The 15,630-nt window shown below is 32.6% G+C and overlaps 1 protein-coding gene across 6 annotated transcripts in view; it reads right to left on the bottom strand.

The window, feature by feature from the left end:
- The window catches only part of LOC139510158 (PAN2-PAN3 deadenylation complex catalytic subunit PAN2-like), a 312,625-nt gene that overhangs the window by 44,532 nt on the left and 252,463 nt on the right, over positions 1 to 15,630 (bottom strand). For all 6 annotated transcript variants that reach the window (XM_071296503.1, XM_071296504.1, XM_071296507.1 and 3 more), the window contains 3 exons: positions 11,036 to 11,126; positions 6,206 to 6,360; positions 1,117 to 1,202 (listed from right to left, as the gene is read on the bottom strand). In XM_071296503.1, coding sequence (XP_071152604.1) covers positions 1,117 to 1,202; positions 6,206 to 6,360; positions 11,036 to 11,126 — 332 coding nt within the window. The remainder of the gene's footprint in view (positions 1 to 1,116; positions 1,203 to 6,205; positions 6,361 to 11,035; positions 11,127 to 15,630) is intronic.

The following is a 15,630-nucleotide window of genomic DNA, read 5'->3' as shown; positions in this document are numbered from 1 at the left end:
AAAATTGACTATAAAGGGCAATAACTCCTAAACGGGTCAACTGACCATTTTGGTCATGTTGACTTATTTGTAGATCTTACTTTGCTGAACATTATTGCTGTTTACAATTTATCTCTATCTATAATAATATTCAAGATAATAACCAAAAACAGCAAAATTTCCTCAAAATTACCAATTCAGGGGCAGCAACCCAACAACCGATTGACCGATTCATCTGAAAATTTCAGGGCAGATAGATGTTGACCTGATAAACATTTTTACCCCATGTCAGATTTGCTCTAAATGCTTTGGTTTTTGAGTTATAAGCCAAAAACTGCATTTTACCCCTATGTTCTATTTTTAGCGGTGGCGGCCATCTTGGTTGGTTGACCGGGTCACGCCACACATTTTTTAAACTAGATACCCCAATGATGATTGTGGCCAAGTTTGGTTTGATTTGGCCCAGTAGTTTCAGAGGAGAAGATTTTTGTAAAAGTTAACGACGACGGACGACGACGGACGCCGACGGACGACGACGCCGGACGCCGGACGCCAAGTGATGAGAAAAGCTCACTTGGCCCTTCGGGCCAGGTGAGCTAAAAACTAATCTAATGTTCAATAATGCAAAAGTTTAACTAAGATATCTTACATGTTTCACAAGCTTCAGCACTGAATGTGCAGATAAACAGCTTTTACAACTTATCACTTTTAACATTCGAATTCCAAAAAGTTAAAGATTCTTCATGCAAAATCCAACATTTTCAGATAATTAAGAAGATTTTCCCCATCAATAATGTTCAGTGGACAATAATAACAAATCAAATTGTATTTCATTTGATAGATGATGAAAATTCAGTTATGTAAACAGAAGTGAAGATTATCAAAAATTGTGAAAAATACCGTCTTTTTTTCTATGATTTACAACATTGTATTTTTGCGACAAGATATGCATGTTAAAGTAACCGAACAAGAACTTTTTTTAGAAAAGCAAATTAGAGTTGAGTTATAATTAAATATATATATGTTACTTCAGTTAGAGGACATAATTCAAATATATATTTTTTTAATAATAAAATATCATTCTGTCAAATTTGAACAACCAGTGTGAGTTATCCGTAGCATGAAATCTAAACTTACCCTCGAAGACAAGTAATTCTAGCTGCTGTAAGGTGACTTGGTTTAATTGTAGACCTTGTACCATCACTTCTTAACTCAGATTCTTCCTAAAGATATAACACATTCAATTTGAAACTTTTGAAATTAAGATAAAATTTGATGTTCAGCATATTCCACCTGCTCCTATATTACAGAACCATTGTCTGGTAAGCAAATGTAAATAAACCCAATCAATAAATTTTTTTCAGAAGCAGAAAATACTCCAATATTTATGATGAGCATGTTATTTTATTTCATTTTTCAAAGCAAAACTAAGTTGTATGGACCACATAAATTAATTTATTTACATGTGTTTAAGGGGGTACCTTTCACTTTGACTATAAATATAGATATGGGTCAACCAGTATTCAAGTTTCATAAAACTTAAAAAAAAACAAAAAAAAAACATAACTGTTGAAAACAACATAAAACTTTAAAAAAAATCAAACCTCAAAAGGAGTATGTTCGGTAAGGTCCTAAAATGGCCCCCTTTTTTAGAGTAAATTTCAAATTGGATTTATTGACCAATATCACAATAAATTATAGCTTATACAGTGACTAGATAGGCAATAAGCCATTTTGTTGAAAATTTTACGTTTCTGCGTTTCATTATCACTGTGCTTAAACGGCTGTGGGTTACCCACAGCCCAAGATGGCGGACTCTAAACTCGTTGATATTTAATTCATACAAAATGTACCTTTTGCGACGTTTTTTCATGCAGAATGTAAATATTTATAGGATTATTGAATAAAGAAATGACTAACAATTACCATAAATTTGTTAAAATAGAGTTCACTAAAGCGCAAGGTCAACTTTAAAAAATGCATAAGATGTCCGCAACTTTTTTATCGAAACTAAGCAGACTGTCCGTAACTTTATATTTAGATGTGGGTAACTTTTGATTTAAAATTTTAAGAATTATAATTTCAACAATTAGAAGACAATTAACATCATATTTGTAACCTTCGCGGCACCACCAAATGTGATTTTATTAACGCATCATACTTACACCACAGAAGTTTTATGTGGGGTTTGTGGTACTCCATCCTGGTTATGGTTTGAACTTTTATTTACTGATGTGCGTCTTATCGACGTTTTTCGCTCGTCAGACCAAGGCTTTTCCATACTCTTTAATGTTTTGAGTTTAATTATATGTTTGCGGTTTACCTTCACCTCTGTTTCCTTCTATGTGTATTTTGATGAATACTCTTTGACGCGGCTCGGTATTTATACATCCTACCGTTTAGTTATAGTGTTATGATTTTTTGAATATGTTTCCTAGTATGTTTTTTTTTCTCTCTTTGTATGTTATCAGGGGTTGTTAGACTATTAAATTACCCTGTTGTCCTACGTAGTTATTTATATTTTTATATATATATATATACTATGTCGAATTGTTACACTTTGTTGACTGCTCTTTTCCTTTTATTGTCACTGACTTTTACCTATTGTGTCTTTTAGTTTTATTCAGTTTAATGAGATTTAATGCAACTTGCATACAAATGAAATATGCAGCTAGCTGTAAAACAAGGTTTATTCATTTATACAAAATGTCCTTTTTTTAAGTTTTCCCATTTACTGTAAATCTTGGCCAGGGTGCCGCTATATCACCGTGCGCAACGTCCCAGTGTGTCCAGATTGACACCCCTTTTTTTTTACTGTCAATGCTGATGGGATTTGTTTTTGTGGGGATGAGATAAAAGTGTTTTTGGCTTTTTCAAAAAGACGGAAAAAGTTTGTGCACTTGAGTCTCGTATAGTTTATCCACTGCATGCCTGGGCAATTTGGGTTCCCATCCAAAATCCCGGATTCACGCTACCCTTGTCGTTGCTGGCAGAAAATCAGTAAGTGTATACATGCTACATGTATGTGTAAAAAATACTTGTGTAGTCTACTTGTTCAAAAATAAAAACGAACAATGATGTTTCAACAGTTTATCTGCTATGATCGGAAACAACCCTCCGAACTAGGCGATTTGAGTACCCCGACGTTATACAAAATGAGACCCGAGTTTTGCGGATTTATCGTGATTTTTTTCATATTTTCCCAATTTTGTCTTCCATCAATACAATGAATTATATCATACTAGACATCTACTTCGTTTTGTGAATATGTATTCGATGCAATCTCTATCATCAGTTTAAACATTACATTCGTGTATGTCGATTCTTTGAAAGTTACGGACATCTCTATTGGTATGATGAAAAAAGTTACGGACAAGTTGTTTTGAAGTTACGGACAGCCTAGGTGTTTTTTTAAATCGTGCTGTGACCGTTTATTTTGTAGAATTTAATCACCTTTCCAGTTTAGGGGTTTCCCTAAACGGTTAATACAACTTTTAAATTCAGTTGTTTAATTGATGCATTCGTGGTATTGTTATTCTATAGAAGAAAAGTATCTAACCGACGCAAGGCGGCTCCATCTTGGGCTGTGGGTAACTTAAGTTACCCACAGCCGTTTAAGCACAGTGATTATGACGTCACAAGTTGAACTCATATTCATTTTTCACGAAAAAATCACTGAAAATGGGTAAATTTTCATAGATTATTTGACAGGAAACATAGAGCGCATACGTCGACAACAAAGATCTTTTAAAATAATGTTTGTGAAGACTTTTCACTTGTCTTATTTGAATATTAAGTTTGTGGACGCCTGCGCTCTGTGTTTCCTGGTCCTTAATTTGGTTGAAATCAAGCTGATTTTGTCAAATTTCACCAAAATCCTTTATCTTGACATTTTTGGGACGTAAAAATCAACGTGTTAGAATTAAACTTTGACAAAAATAGTTTTGTTTAACTTTCTCACATGTCTTTAAGGCAATTTAAACCATTCATTGTCTTGTAACTATGAACTTTATAATTGGGGCCACCGAACTTACTCCTTTACAGGAATAATTTCATTGGATATATAGCAGTTTGATAAACACTAATTTTGATCATTGAGAAGCAAGCAAGCTTGTATCTATGTAATATTAGTATGTGATTAAAATGTTTAGCTTACATTTTTAGAAGAAAACTTGCTTATGTTTTCAATACCCCCTTAATCATGTAAATTATATAATAAGCAAAGTTTTTAAACTACCATAGAATGCAAGAAACATATGATTCTGGCAAGAATGAAAGTACTAACAACACAATTTTCCATATAATTAATATATCAAAGTGACAAATCTCTTTTAAACATAATTGATCAGCTTTGATTTTTAACCAGATTCTCTGCAGGGTGCAGCTTTATACGACTGCAGAGTGTATAAGTATTAAAACATTTAGTTGAGGCAAACTTAAGGAAAACAATGTCAACATTGAAAGTGAAACAAGGGTTAACAATTTGATTGATTACACAACTCATTCTTATACAGGTAAAAAACAAATATGAACAAATATTTTTAACCTTTAATGTTAAATCAAACAGACCTATTTGCATGAGTTTGCTATCTATCTATTTATAACTATGTTTATGTTTTATATCTAGTTATGACTGCTGTCAATTCTGGGCCTTTTGTAGCTGACTGCATTGTGGGTGTTGTTCATTGTTGAAGGCCATACAGTGACCTATGGTTGTTTTTTTTATGTGTCATTTGGTCTCTTGTGGACAGTCTCGATGGCAATCATACCACATCTTTTTTTTTATATTTGAAGGTCATCTCATTGGACAATTGGATGGTGTATAGACTAAAATACACAGGAAATGCTGATATATATTATTGAGCATATATGCATTGTAAATTGGTTATTTTAGACTTATATAATTTAGATATATATTTTAGTATTTCATAAATATAATATGAGAATTTGAGTCACATAAATGAATTTTATAGCTTATGCCCCTTTATTAACTGAAAAGGTGGTATTTGCATCATTATATCTCACACCTGCACACATGTGAACTTGGCCAAACAACGTGGTTCTGACAATTGTTTTTGTTTAAAAGCTTAAGTCATATAATTATATTTATACATGATATGTTAGAGAATCTATCTTTTTTACTGAATTAATTAGATGCAGAGTTTTATGAAAATAACTTTAAATAGACTGATTAATGTTGGTACAAAATTCGTTTACCTGTTGCCTGAACAAATAAACATTGAATTTAATGAGAGAATATAAAGTAGGGTTTGCTTTGATAGTACTTATTCTTGTGTGACTTTTATGACAGGAAATGTGTGTCTGATTACAGCCGAAGGTCAGCTTAAAAAAAGATAGCAAAATGTTTCTAAATTATATCAAAATGGCAAATCCAGGTTAAATGTCCATTTCATCACAAGTCAAAAATATAATTATCAGTCAACTCCTTAATATCAATCAGATTTCATGGCCTTTATTATCGACTCCTAGGAGTCAATATTAAGAATTGAACGATGGACACTTAAGGCGTGAATTTTTCTTGCTACCTGATTGGAAGATATTACGAGACGTGAATAATAAAAATTTATTGATTGGTTAGAACAATCCAAACCTAGTAAATGTCCTTTAATCCCGTAGAGTATTGGATTTGTCGTCTCTTTTTTAGCAATTAGATTTTACACAGGTAACTTTTATCTATAAATAGACAAATCTTCTGGAGTAAACAACAACGTTAAACGATACTACTTCATACGTGTGACCTCACGTGTGTGGTAAAATTTGTCGATTGATGCACTTGGCTATTCTAGTAAATGAATTAATCTACAAAGCGAGAGCACTTTCCATTTTCATCAGCTAAGAGTCGAATATAGCACTTTTTGAAAGGCTATCGCTTGTTATTTATAGTTCAGTTCAGTTTCTTGTATATTCCTCCATTAATTGTGGAGCACTACCCAAAGGGTATAATTTTGCTGATTTTGACTATTTATAAAGAAATATAGAAAACATTTTAAGATTATAATTTCATCCTTGAGCAGAAAAGATAATTATAAAAGAAAATAAAGGTGAAAAATTTTAATGTTTGAAAAAGTTTAAATCTAAGGAAGAAGCCCTGCAAATAAAGATGCATTAATGTCAGAATAATTTCTGTTTTTTTCATGTTATGTGATTAAGGCAATGTGAACTCCCTCTTGGTGTAGTGTAATATGAGGACTTAAACTACTTTTACCTGATTCAATGAAACAAATTCAGCATCTAAGCCTACAACATCCTTTTCCTTTGGGCGTTCTTCATCTATGAGGGTTGTAAAAGTTATCTTCCTCCTTTCAGGACTAACTAGACAATTGTCATCATACAAGACATCTTCTGATATAGGAATTTTCACTAAATAGACCAAATTATACCAATTATTAAAAGATCTATTCTTATCTGGATTCTTCACTAAGTAGACCAAACCATATATACTATTAATGCTATAACTCTGTCATAAATAAAAAGAATATAGTGTTTTGAACCATGGTTACTCCTTGACTTGTCTGTCAGTGGCCATACTGATAAAATATTCAAAACAAGAATTGACATATACAGTTGAACCTCGTTGTCGAAAAACTCGAAGTCAATGAAGCATAAAGAGGGGTGGGGCTATATAATCTCCATGGAAACAATACTTGCAAATGTAAATAATTTTGCATACCAAATATCATTGATTTAACACTTATTAGCAGTTCATCTTAAAGTTAACTAATCACAAACTAATACATGTAAACTAAGATAAGTTTCAAATATAAAAAAGAAGATGTGGTATGATTGCCAATGAGACAACTGTCCACAAGAGACCAAAATGACACAGACATTACCAACTATAGGTCACTGTACGGCCTTCAACAATGAGCAAAGCCCATACCGCATAGTCAGCTATAAAAGGCATCAAAGTCATTAGATGTGACTGAGGGGCAGGCCAAATATTCTCCATAGAAATGAGATGTGGCAATGCTTATACAACTGAATACCAATTAACCTTGGCCTACCACTAATGGTTCCCCTTGAACTAACCTAATCACAAACATGATAACTTACAAAAAATTTCAAAGTCAATAGACCATGACTAAGGGGCGGAGCCAAATTATCTCCATGGAAATGAGATATGCCAATGCTTATACAACAGCATACCACTTGTTTGATTCTATTTGTGAATGATTTGTATCTGTAATTGTGTGTTTAATTATGACGAAGGACCTAAAATGGAGATCATATCGCAATCATAGAGTGTCATACCGAAAAAAAGGCACACTGTTCATTCTAGTTTACACAAATCTTGTACTGTATTTTATGCATTCCAAGTGACACACTCGACTTGGATGAGTTGAATACTTTGGTCTGGTCCCTTAAACTTTGACACAAGTTTTGACTGTACATAACTGTCTCACCTGCTTCACTGATCATGGTTGAATTTATATCAAAAGGTTTAAATACTACTACATGTATCAATAAGTCAATGATCCATGTAAAAGAGATCAAGGTCAGATAATTCCTGCCATATATGTATATGTACATCTTACAAAGCTTTTTTTTTAAAAGCTCATTAAAGCGTATGTTAAAGTTGTTTGTCAATATGCTGAATCAAAATAAAGTTTAATTACTTATTATTCTTAACACATAATATAGTTAAATTATTACTTATAGTATCCCAAAACAGACTTTATCAAGAAAACTTACATCTGACCAATCATGAATGGACTGTGAAATAAGGACAAGGTGAAAATAACCCTTCCAGATGGACTTGTATGCATGCAATTAGTCCATTTACTATTAAACAACTGTTGACCTGTTGCTCATAGCACCTGAAAACGGCGTTGAACAGTATAAGTGACTCCACCAAAATTCAAACTTGATCTGTGTTTTGTGGTAATAAGCATAGTGTATAAGTTTTATAACATTTAGTTGAGGTCAACTATAGTTACAGAACAAAAACAAAAAAAATAGTATTTTTTTCCATTTGTAAATGGGCATAACTTTAGAACAGTAAAAGTAAACCCACAAAAGTTCAAATTTGAACTGTATTTTGTAGTATTAAGCATTGTGTATAAGTTTCATAACATTTGGTTGTAGCTTACTACAGTTACAGAATGGAAACAACTTTTGGAATGTACGTACATACGGACAAGGTTAAAACTTAATGCCCCTTCCACTACAACTGGTGATAAAAAGTGTGGAAACTTATTTGCCAGAGTGACCCATGGACAGACAGACCGACAGAGTGCAAACCTTCAGGCCCCTTCAACATTATCAGTACAAGACTAAAAATTCAGCAATTTATCCATTTGTAAAGGGACATAACTCTAGAACCATTATAGTGACACCCCTAAAATTCAAACTTAATATGTGTTTTGTGGTATAAGTTTCAAAACATTTGGTTGAGGCAAACCTAACAGAACAGAAACAAATAAATGGGGAATATGTCAATGGGACAGATATTATGCCCCTGCTTTGATATCATACCAAAGTTATAAAGGGACATAACTGAAAATGGTAGAAGTGATGCTGACCAATTTTGTACTTGATCCAAGTATTGGGGTAATAAATATAATGATACACCTAATCATTTAAACAACTGTTATGACAAAGTTTAATTAACAAACTAAAATGCATGAAAAGTATAACCAGATGCTCCGCAGAGCGCAGCTATATACGACCGCAGAGGTTGAACCCTGAACAGTTGGGGTAAGTATGGACACAACATTTAAGCTGGATTCAGCTCTAAATTTGGATTGTGATTAAATAGTTGACACAGCATAGGTTTCTGACACAGAATGAATGTGGTCTAATGAACTAAAAATATTTTTTTTGCCTTTGAGCAATTCACTATGCTGTTGAATATTAATCCTCTCAAAAAAATGTTTGAAGAAATTTTCTTTTTATTTATGAAATCTGATATGAGAAAAATTTAACCCCCCCCCCCCACCCCATTTTTTTTTCACATCCCCCTTTCCCTTTTTCCAAAACTGATCTCAATTCAAATTCCTAATGGAGTTTGCAACAATAACTACTCATTTAAATACATCATAAAATATTAAAATGTAAAATAAAGTAATTGTTATCACTGAATGGTAAAGATTGTTTTAATTTATCAGTTGGTAGTAAAAGTGAATATACATTGTATATTGTATAAAACAATGATTTAAGTTGATTCAACTACTATTCTGGACAAAGAATGATAACTCCAATTAAAAATTTCTTGCTATTGCACAATATTGTGCAATTAGATATTTCTTGCTATTGCGCAATACTGTGCAATTGAAAATATTTGCTATTGCACAATACTGTGCAATTGAAGATTTCTTGCTATTGCGCATTACTATGCAATTGAAAATTACTTGCTATTGCACAATACTGTGCAATTGAAGATTTCTTGCTATTGCTATTGCTGAATACTTAATATAATAATTTTGGATCCTGATTTGAACCAACTTGAAAACTGGGCCCATAATCAAAAATCTAAGTATATGTTTAGATTCAGCATATCAAAAAAGCCCAAGAATTCAATTTTTGTTAAAATCAAACTTAGTTTAATTTTGGACCCTTTGGACCAACTTGAAAACTGGGCCAATAATAAAAAATCTAAGTACATTTTTAGATTCAGCATATCAAAGAACCCCAAGGATTCAATTTTTGTTAAAATCAAACTAAGTTTAATTTTGGACCCTTTGGACCTTAATGTAGACCAATTTGAAAACGGGACCAAAAATTAAGAATCTACATACACAGTTAGATTCGGCATATCAAAGAACCCCAATTATTCAATTTTTGATGAAATCAAACAAAGTTCAATTTTGGACCCTTTGGGCCCCTTATTCCTAAACTGTTGGGACCAAAACCTCCAAAATCAATCCCAACAGTCCTTGTGTTAATTGATTTCTATTTACTTATAATACTTTTTGTAAACTCTTGTATAAAAAATCTTGTTTAATTTTATTATTGATTTGTGTCTTTTGTTGACTACAATTTAAAGGTGATTCTGGATAACACTATCTATATATAATAATATTCAAGATAATAATAATTTCCTCAGAATTACCAATTTAGGGGCAGCAACCCAACAACAGGTTCTCTGATTTATCTGAAAACTCCAGGGCAGATAGATCTTGACCTGATAAACATTTTCACCCCTGTCAGATTTGCTCTTGATGCTTTGGTTTCAGAGATATAAGCCAAAATCTATATTTTACCCCTATGTTCTATTTTTAGACATTGCGGCCATCTTGGTTGGTTGGCAGGGTCGACAGTCACATTTTTTTAAACTAGATACCCCAATGAGGATTGTGGCCAAATTTGTTTCAATTTGACCCAATAGTTTCAGGAGAAGATTTTTGTAAAAGTTAACGACGACAAATAACGGACGCAAAGTGATGAGAAAAGCTCACTTGGCCCTTCAGGCACTTTGGTTGACAGAGAGGGTCAACAGACACATTGTTTATACCAGATACCCTAATGATGATTGTTGCCAAGTAGTTTCCGAGAAGATGTATTTTTAAAAGTATCTGCTAAATTGAACTAATTGCAAAACTTTAACATGGATCACTGAGAAATAGAATACAACCAAGGTAAGTAATGTGAACACTGTGTGAAGGTTATGAAGCTCTTTCAAGGATCATATATACCAAATATATTTATCATATTACTCATTATACATGTTATAAGCTAAAAATTCACATCATGAAATAACAGATAATGATGTCTCATCTTATGTAATTTTGATAGTATAATAAAATCAAATTGCATACCTGCCAACTTTTGAAATTCACATGGGGTTTTCACAACATCAATTTCAAAGGTCAAAATTTTTTACTGTGTTTTTTGCCCACTCTCTTTTGTGCTCTAAAAAAAGTGTCATAATTTTTTTTATATGTTATACTGATGATGAGCTCAGACTTTTTCTTACTTTTATTGCATGATTCTAGTTTTTCTAAATTATTGTGTAGAAAATATGAACATGGAGCTAGAATACTAGAATATATTTTTTTGTGTAGGAATATTAAAGTGATTGTTTTTTATAACTTACCCTGTGTATCATAGCACTTCACAATATTTTTCTTAACAAAGAAGATTGTACATGGTACTTTCCAGTCCATGTTGAAATTTGTAGCCTCATGCTGAAAATATAAAATAAATAAAATATTATTTTCAATTCAAATGAATACATTTACAGTAGTGTTCAATGCATACAAATGGTGATCTTTTATTGGCTGTAAGATGAATCATTTGTTTTTATCCTGTTTTAATTTGTATGATAACAACCTTGGAGTCCACACACCAGTTAATCAACACTATTCTTTGCTTCAATTTTTCTATGAATTTGAAATGAAATGCTCCTCAGGGCACAGCTTGAAACGACTGGTCAAATGCTATACATTTGGGGCAATTATGGACACACTTTCAAGATTGATACAGCTATGAATTTGGATTGTGATTAAATAATTGACACTGCATAGGTTTCTGACAGGGAATGAATATGATCAAAGTACTGAAAAAATTGGAATTGGGACTTTTACCTAGTATGGTCAATTATCCTATAACTAAATGTATGTGCACAGTAAGATTCAGCATTTCCCCCATAGAAAATATCAATGGAATACCAGTTGATTCCACTGGAATTCCACTGGTTTCCAATGACTCATTGGAATTCCACTGGTAAATCATATAAAACTTAAAATTCCAGTGGAATTTGATTGGTGATTCCACTGGAATGACATTTGGAAATTTTACCACTGTAATTCCAATTTGAAAATTTTACCACTGTAATTCCACTGGAATACATTGTTGGGTTGCATGATTTATAATTTAGATACTGATGGGCATTATTTTTCGTAGAAAAAGTACTTATATTAAATTCTCAGTACAATTCATTTCTACCTAGTCCAAATAATAATGATGTCTTGAAAGGCAATTTAATTGTTGCTTTGACAACTTCTGCAGCAACGTGCAAAGCAAAAAAAATAAAATTGCCATTCTGTTCAAAAATGTTTTTAATGCATCACCCTTGTAATATTTGTTTTTTATACATTGAAATTTATCTGAATACAGCCTCTCCCACCATACCGGCCAAATTAAGAAGACCCAGCAGATTTGCATTATATAAAATGGTTATTCCTTGAGAGCGGATACCAGCCGGTATTGTATTTAAATAGTTATATCATTATAACTCATTCTCGAAAAATGGGCCTTGTCATCTGAAATGATTTAAAATTACTGATCCGTACCTATCATTTGTATAAGTGGTCAATCAGGTCACCTAATAGTCCGAGGCAGTAATTACTGTTCACCTGTCAATTTCGTTTCATAACTCTCCTTTATTGCGTTATGATAAGGTGTAACATTTATAACTTACAGCACACATATAAATGAGTATGTATAAATGAGTATCTTAGGTGGCGTTTCAATCGTCAGAGTAGAACATTCTAACTAATTATTCGTGAAATATCATTAATGTATGGTGTTTATATTTTTTTATTCCTGCAAAATAAAACTAGAGGCTCTAAAGAGCTCACCTTGGTCTATGTGAATATTAAACAAAGGAAGCAGATGGATTCATGACAAAATTGTGTTTTGGTGATGGTGATGTGTTTGTAAATCTTACTTTACTGAACATTCTTGCTGCTTACAATTATCTCTATTTATAATGAACTTGGCCCAGTAGTTTCAGTGGAAAATGTTAATAAAAATTTACAAATTTTATGAAAATTGTTAAAAATTGACTATAAAGGACAATAACTCCTTAGGCGGTCAACTGACCATTAATATAATATAATATGTATATTTTTTATTCAAGATCTTTACATGCCATATATTTTGTACTGGGAAGTTATCATTCTTTTGATCCAAACCAGTCAATGTCATTCAATTTATTAATGGAATTGATGGTTATTAAGAGACAGTTTAACTTCCCAGTACAATTTTGTTTGAACTATCAAAAGTAGTGATACACATTGGAAAATTTTGATTTTAAGCCAGACTTACATCTAGAAATTGACATTGAGGGTCTGTTGATAACAAAACTTTACGACAAAAGAGATAAATTCCCAAATGGGAATTTTCCATTTCAATGAAGCAACATTCCAGCAGCGCCTGCATACAGAGTGTATATCTTGGAATTTAAATGTTTAAATCAAACAATTGATTGTCAAATATCATCCTTGTTCATTTGTCTATCTGTTTTTAGATGACAATCATATATTTTCCACCATTTTCAGGATGATATCTTGACAAATGGCTAAGTTGACATCATTCCTTTGTAAAATTTACGGACGCCATCTAGAGTTGGTTGAATGTTATGGACTATCCATTTCGCAGATATGTTCCTGATGTGGTAACAACAATCCCGTTCCCTTTTCACACATGTGACCTACAGATTTGTTACCAGGTTTGTATTTACACATGTGGATCAGGATCTGCTTACCCTTATAGAGCACCTGAGATCTCCTCAATATTTTGGTAAGGTTCATGTTGTTTAGTCTTTAGTTTTTACAATTTAAAATTTCCGGATTTTGTTCATTTCCGTTACCGGTAACCGTCAATAATTTCGTTTCATTTGAACTTCCTGTTTATAAAATTTCGGTTTTCATATTTCTTGTTTCGAGTACTTTAAAACGATTATGTTGACAAAATCTGCTGCTCAATGATTACAGTATCATCTACGGAGAATATAGAAAGATTACCAGAAGGGCATGAAATATTCGGGTTACGAGTATTAAATACGCTGTGTCCAACGCAAATCGCGAAATGTCACAAATAGGATATTTCTTTCATCAGAAAATTGTGGATTTATTAAATAATACATTGACTTTGTGTAAGCAAATTTGGGCTGTGAATGATTTCCAAAGTGCAAGAATCGTGGAACAAATTGGTAGAAAAAAAAGAGTTCAAAAAGTCGGCAAACATACACATTGTGTACTAGGAAACCCTTAGATTTACCTATGGCTATTGTTTTTATTTAAAAACACAAAATACCATTTACAATGTAATTATATATGCAACACTTCTTGCATAACTTGAGAATCTTAAAAGGGCCAATTTTACTATTCCTGGCAACACTTGTTTGAGTGTTCATTTTATTCATAATACTTGTGCTGCATACCATTGCATTTGCATAAGTTTATGGGGACTACAAACCATCGCTTAGAGAGCAAAATAAATTTGGAGTTGGTAGTCAAATGAATAGAAAATTTCTCCATGGTTTTACTGTTTGCTGAAAATATGTTTCTAAAGTAGCAATTGCATGTAGAACAGTCCGCGTTGCAAATCAGAGATGTTTATTCAAGAATTATGTACGATTCTTTATACATGTTTAAACATTTACATGGTATAAGCTAAATTTTGTAATTATAACACTTGCATATATATGAAGTTCACGCCACAAGAAGGTTTCAAATTGAATAAAATTTAAACAAGAATGTGTCCACAGTACACGGATGCCCCACTCGCACTATCATTTTCTATGTTTAGTGGACTGTGAAATTGGAATAAATTCTCTAATTTGGCATTAAAATTAGAATGATATTATCAAAGGGAACATGTATACTAAGTTTCAAGTTGATTGGACTTCTACTTTATCAAAAACTACCTTGACCAAAAACTTTAACCTGAAATTTGCACTATCATTTTCTATGTTCAGTGAACCGTAAAATTGGGGTCAAAACTATAATTTGGCATTTAAATTAGAAAGATCATATCATAGGGCACATGTATACTAAGTTTCAAGTTGATTGGACTTCAACTTCATCAAAAACTACCTTGACCAAAAACTTTAACCTGAAGCGGGACAGACGGACGAACGAACAGACGGACGGACGAACGGACGCACAGACCAGAAAACATAATGCCCCTCTACTATCGTAGATGGGGCATAAAAATAAAATCCTCCCACCCGCCCCATTTTTTTCAAAACTTTGGATGAAAATCTACTAATTAATTTTAGTTGGCCTTAGAGACTGATATTATTACTGGCACAAATACCAAAACTGATGTTGAATTGAATGGTTATGATTCAGCCGACAAGAATGAACAAACCATTGGGTTAGAAACAGAAACAATGGTACATGAATTAATTTAAGTGATGTTAACATGGCTAATGAAGCAAGTTTGACCATGACCACTGCATGTGTATCATTGTCACCGGGAATTGGGTACTAACGAAGCGGAAAGAAAAAATAAATTAACAAGTCTAGAATTTCTTTAATTTAGTTAATTTCTAGCGGTTTGGTGAGGGTATTGCTTCTGAAACGATTTACTGATATTTAAAGCTTAACTTTTTAAACCAATACGTAGTAAATAAATACAAAATTTTGTGTTATACTCCAAAACGGTGCACTTCGTACAAGAATTTTTCGAGGTCAATCGTCCTCCGTCCCATCGTGCTACTGTTCACATATTTACAGTATCGCAACTTGTTTTCCAACTGTATGTCAACTTGATAGTTTTATTATATGTTTGTGCCGTCCTTTTCAAGACTTAGAATGCAATTCAAAACAGTGTGGCTGTGGCCATTGATTGACACATTAAATTCATCCATTGACTGGGACAATTTACGTTAACGTTTGTCTGTAACGACCACTGTTCACGACGTACCTACGATAGACATTTAAACTGTGGGGTTACCAA

Source organism: Mytilus edulis, chromosome 2 (genome assembly GCF_963676685.1).
Source record: "Mytilus edulis chromosome 2, xbMytEdul2.2, whole genome shotgun sequence".
Taxonomy (NCBI): domain Eukaryota; kingdom Metazoa; phylum Mollusca; class Bivalvia; order Mytilida; family Mytilidae; genus Mytilus; species Mytilus edulis.
The sequence above is the reverse complement of the archived record's forward strand: the minus strand, read 5'-3'. Positions and strand labels throughout refer to the sequence as shown.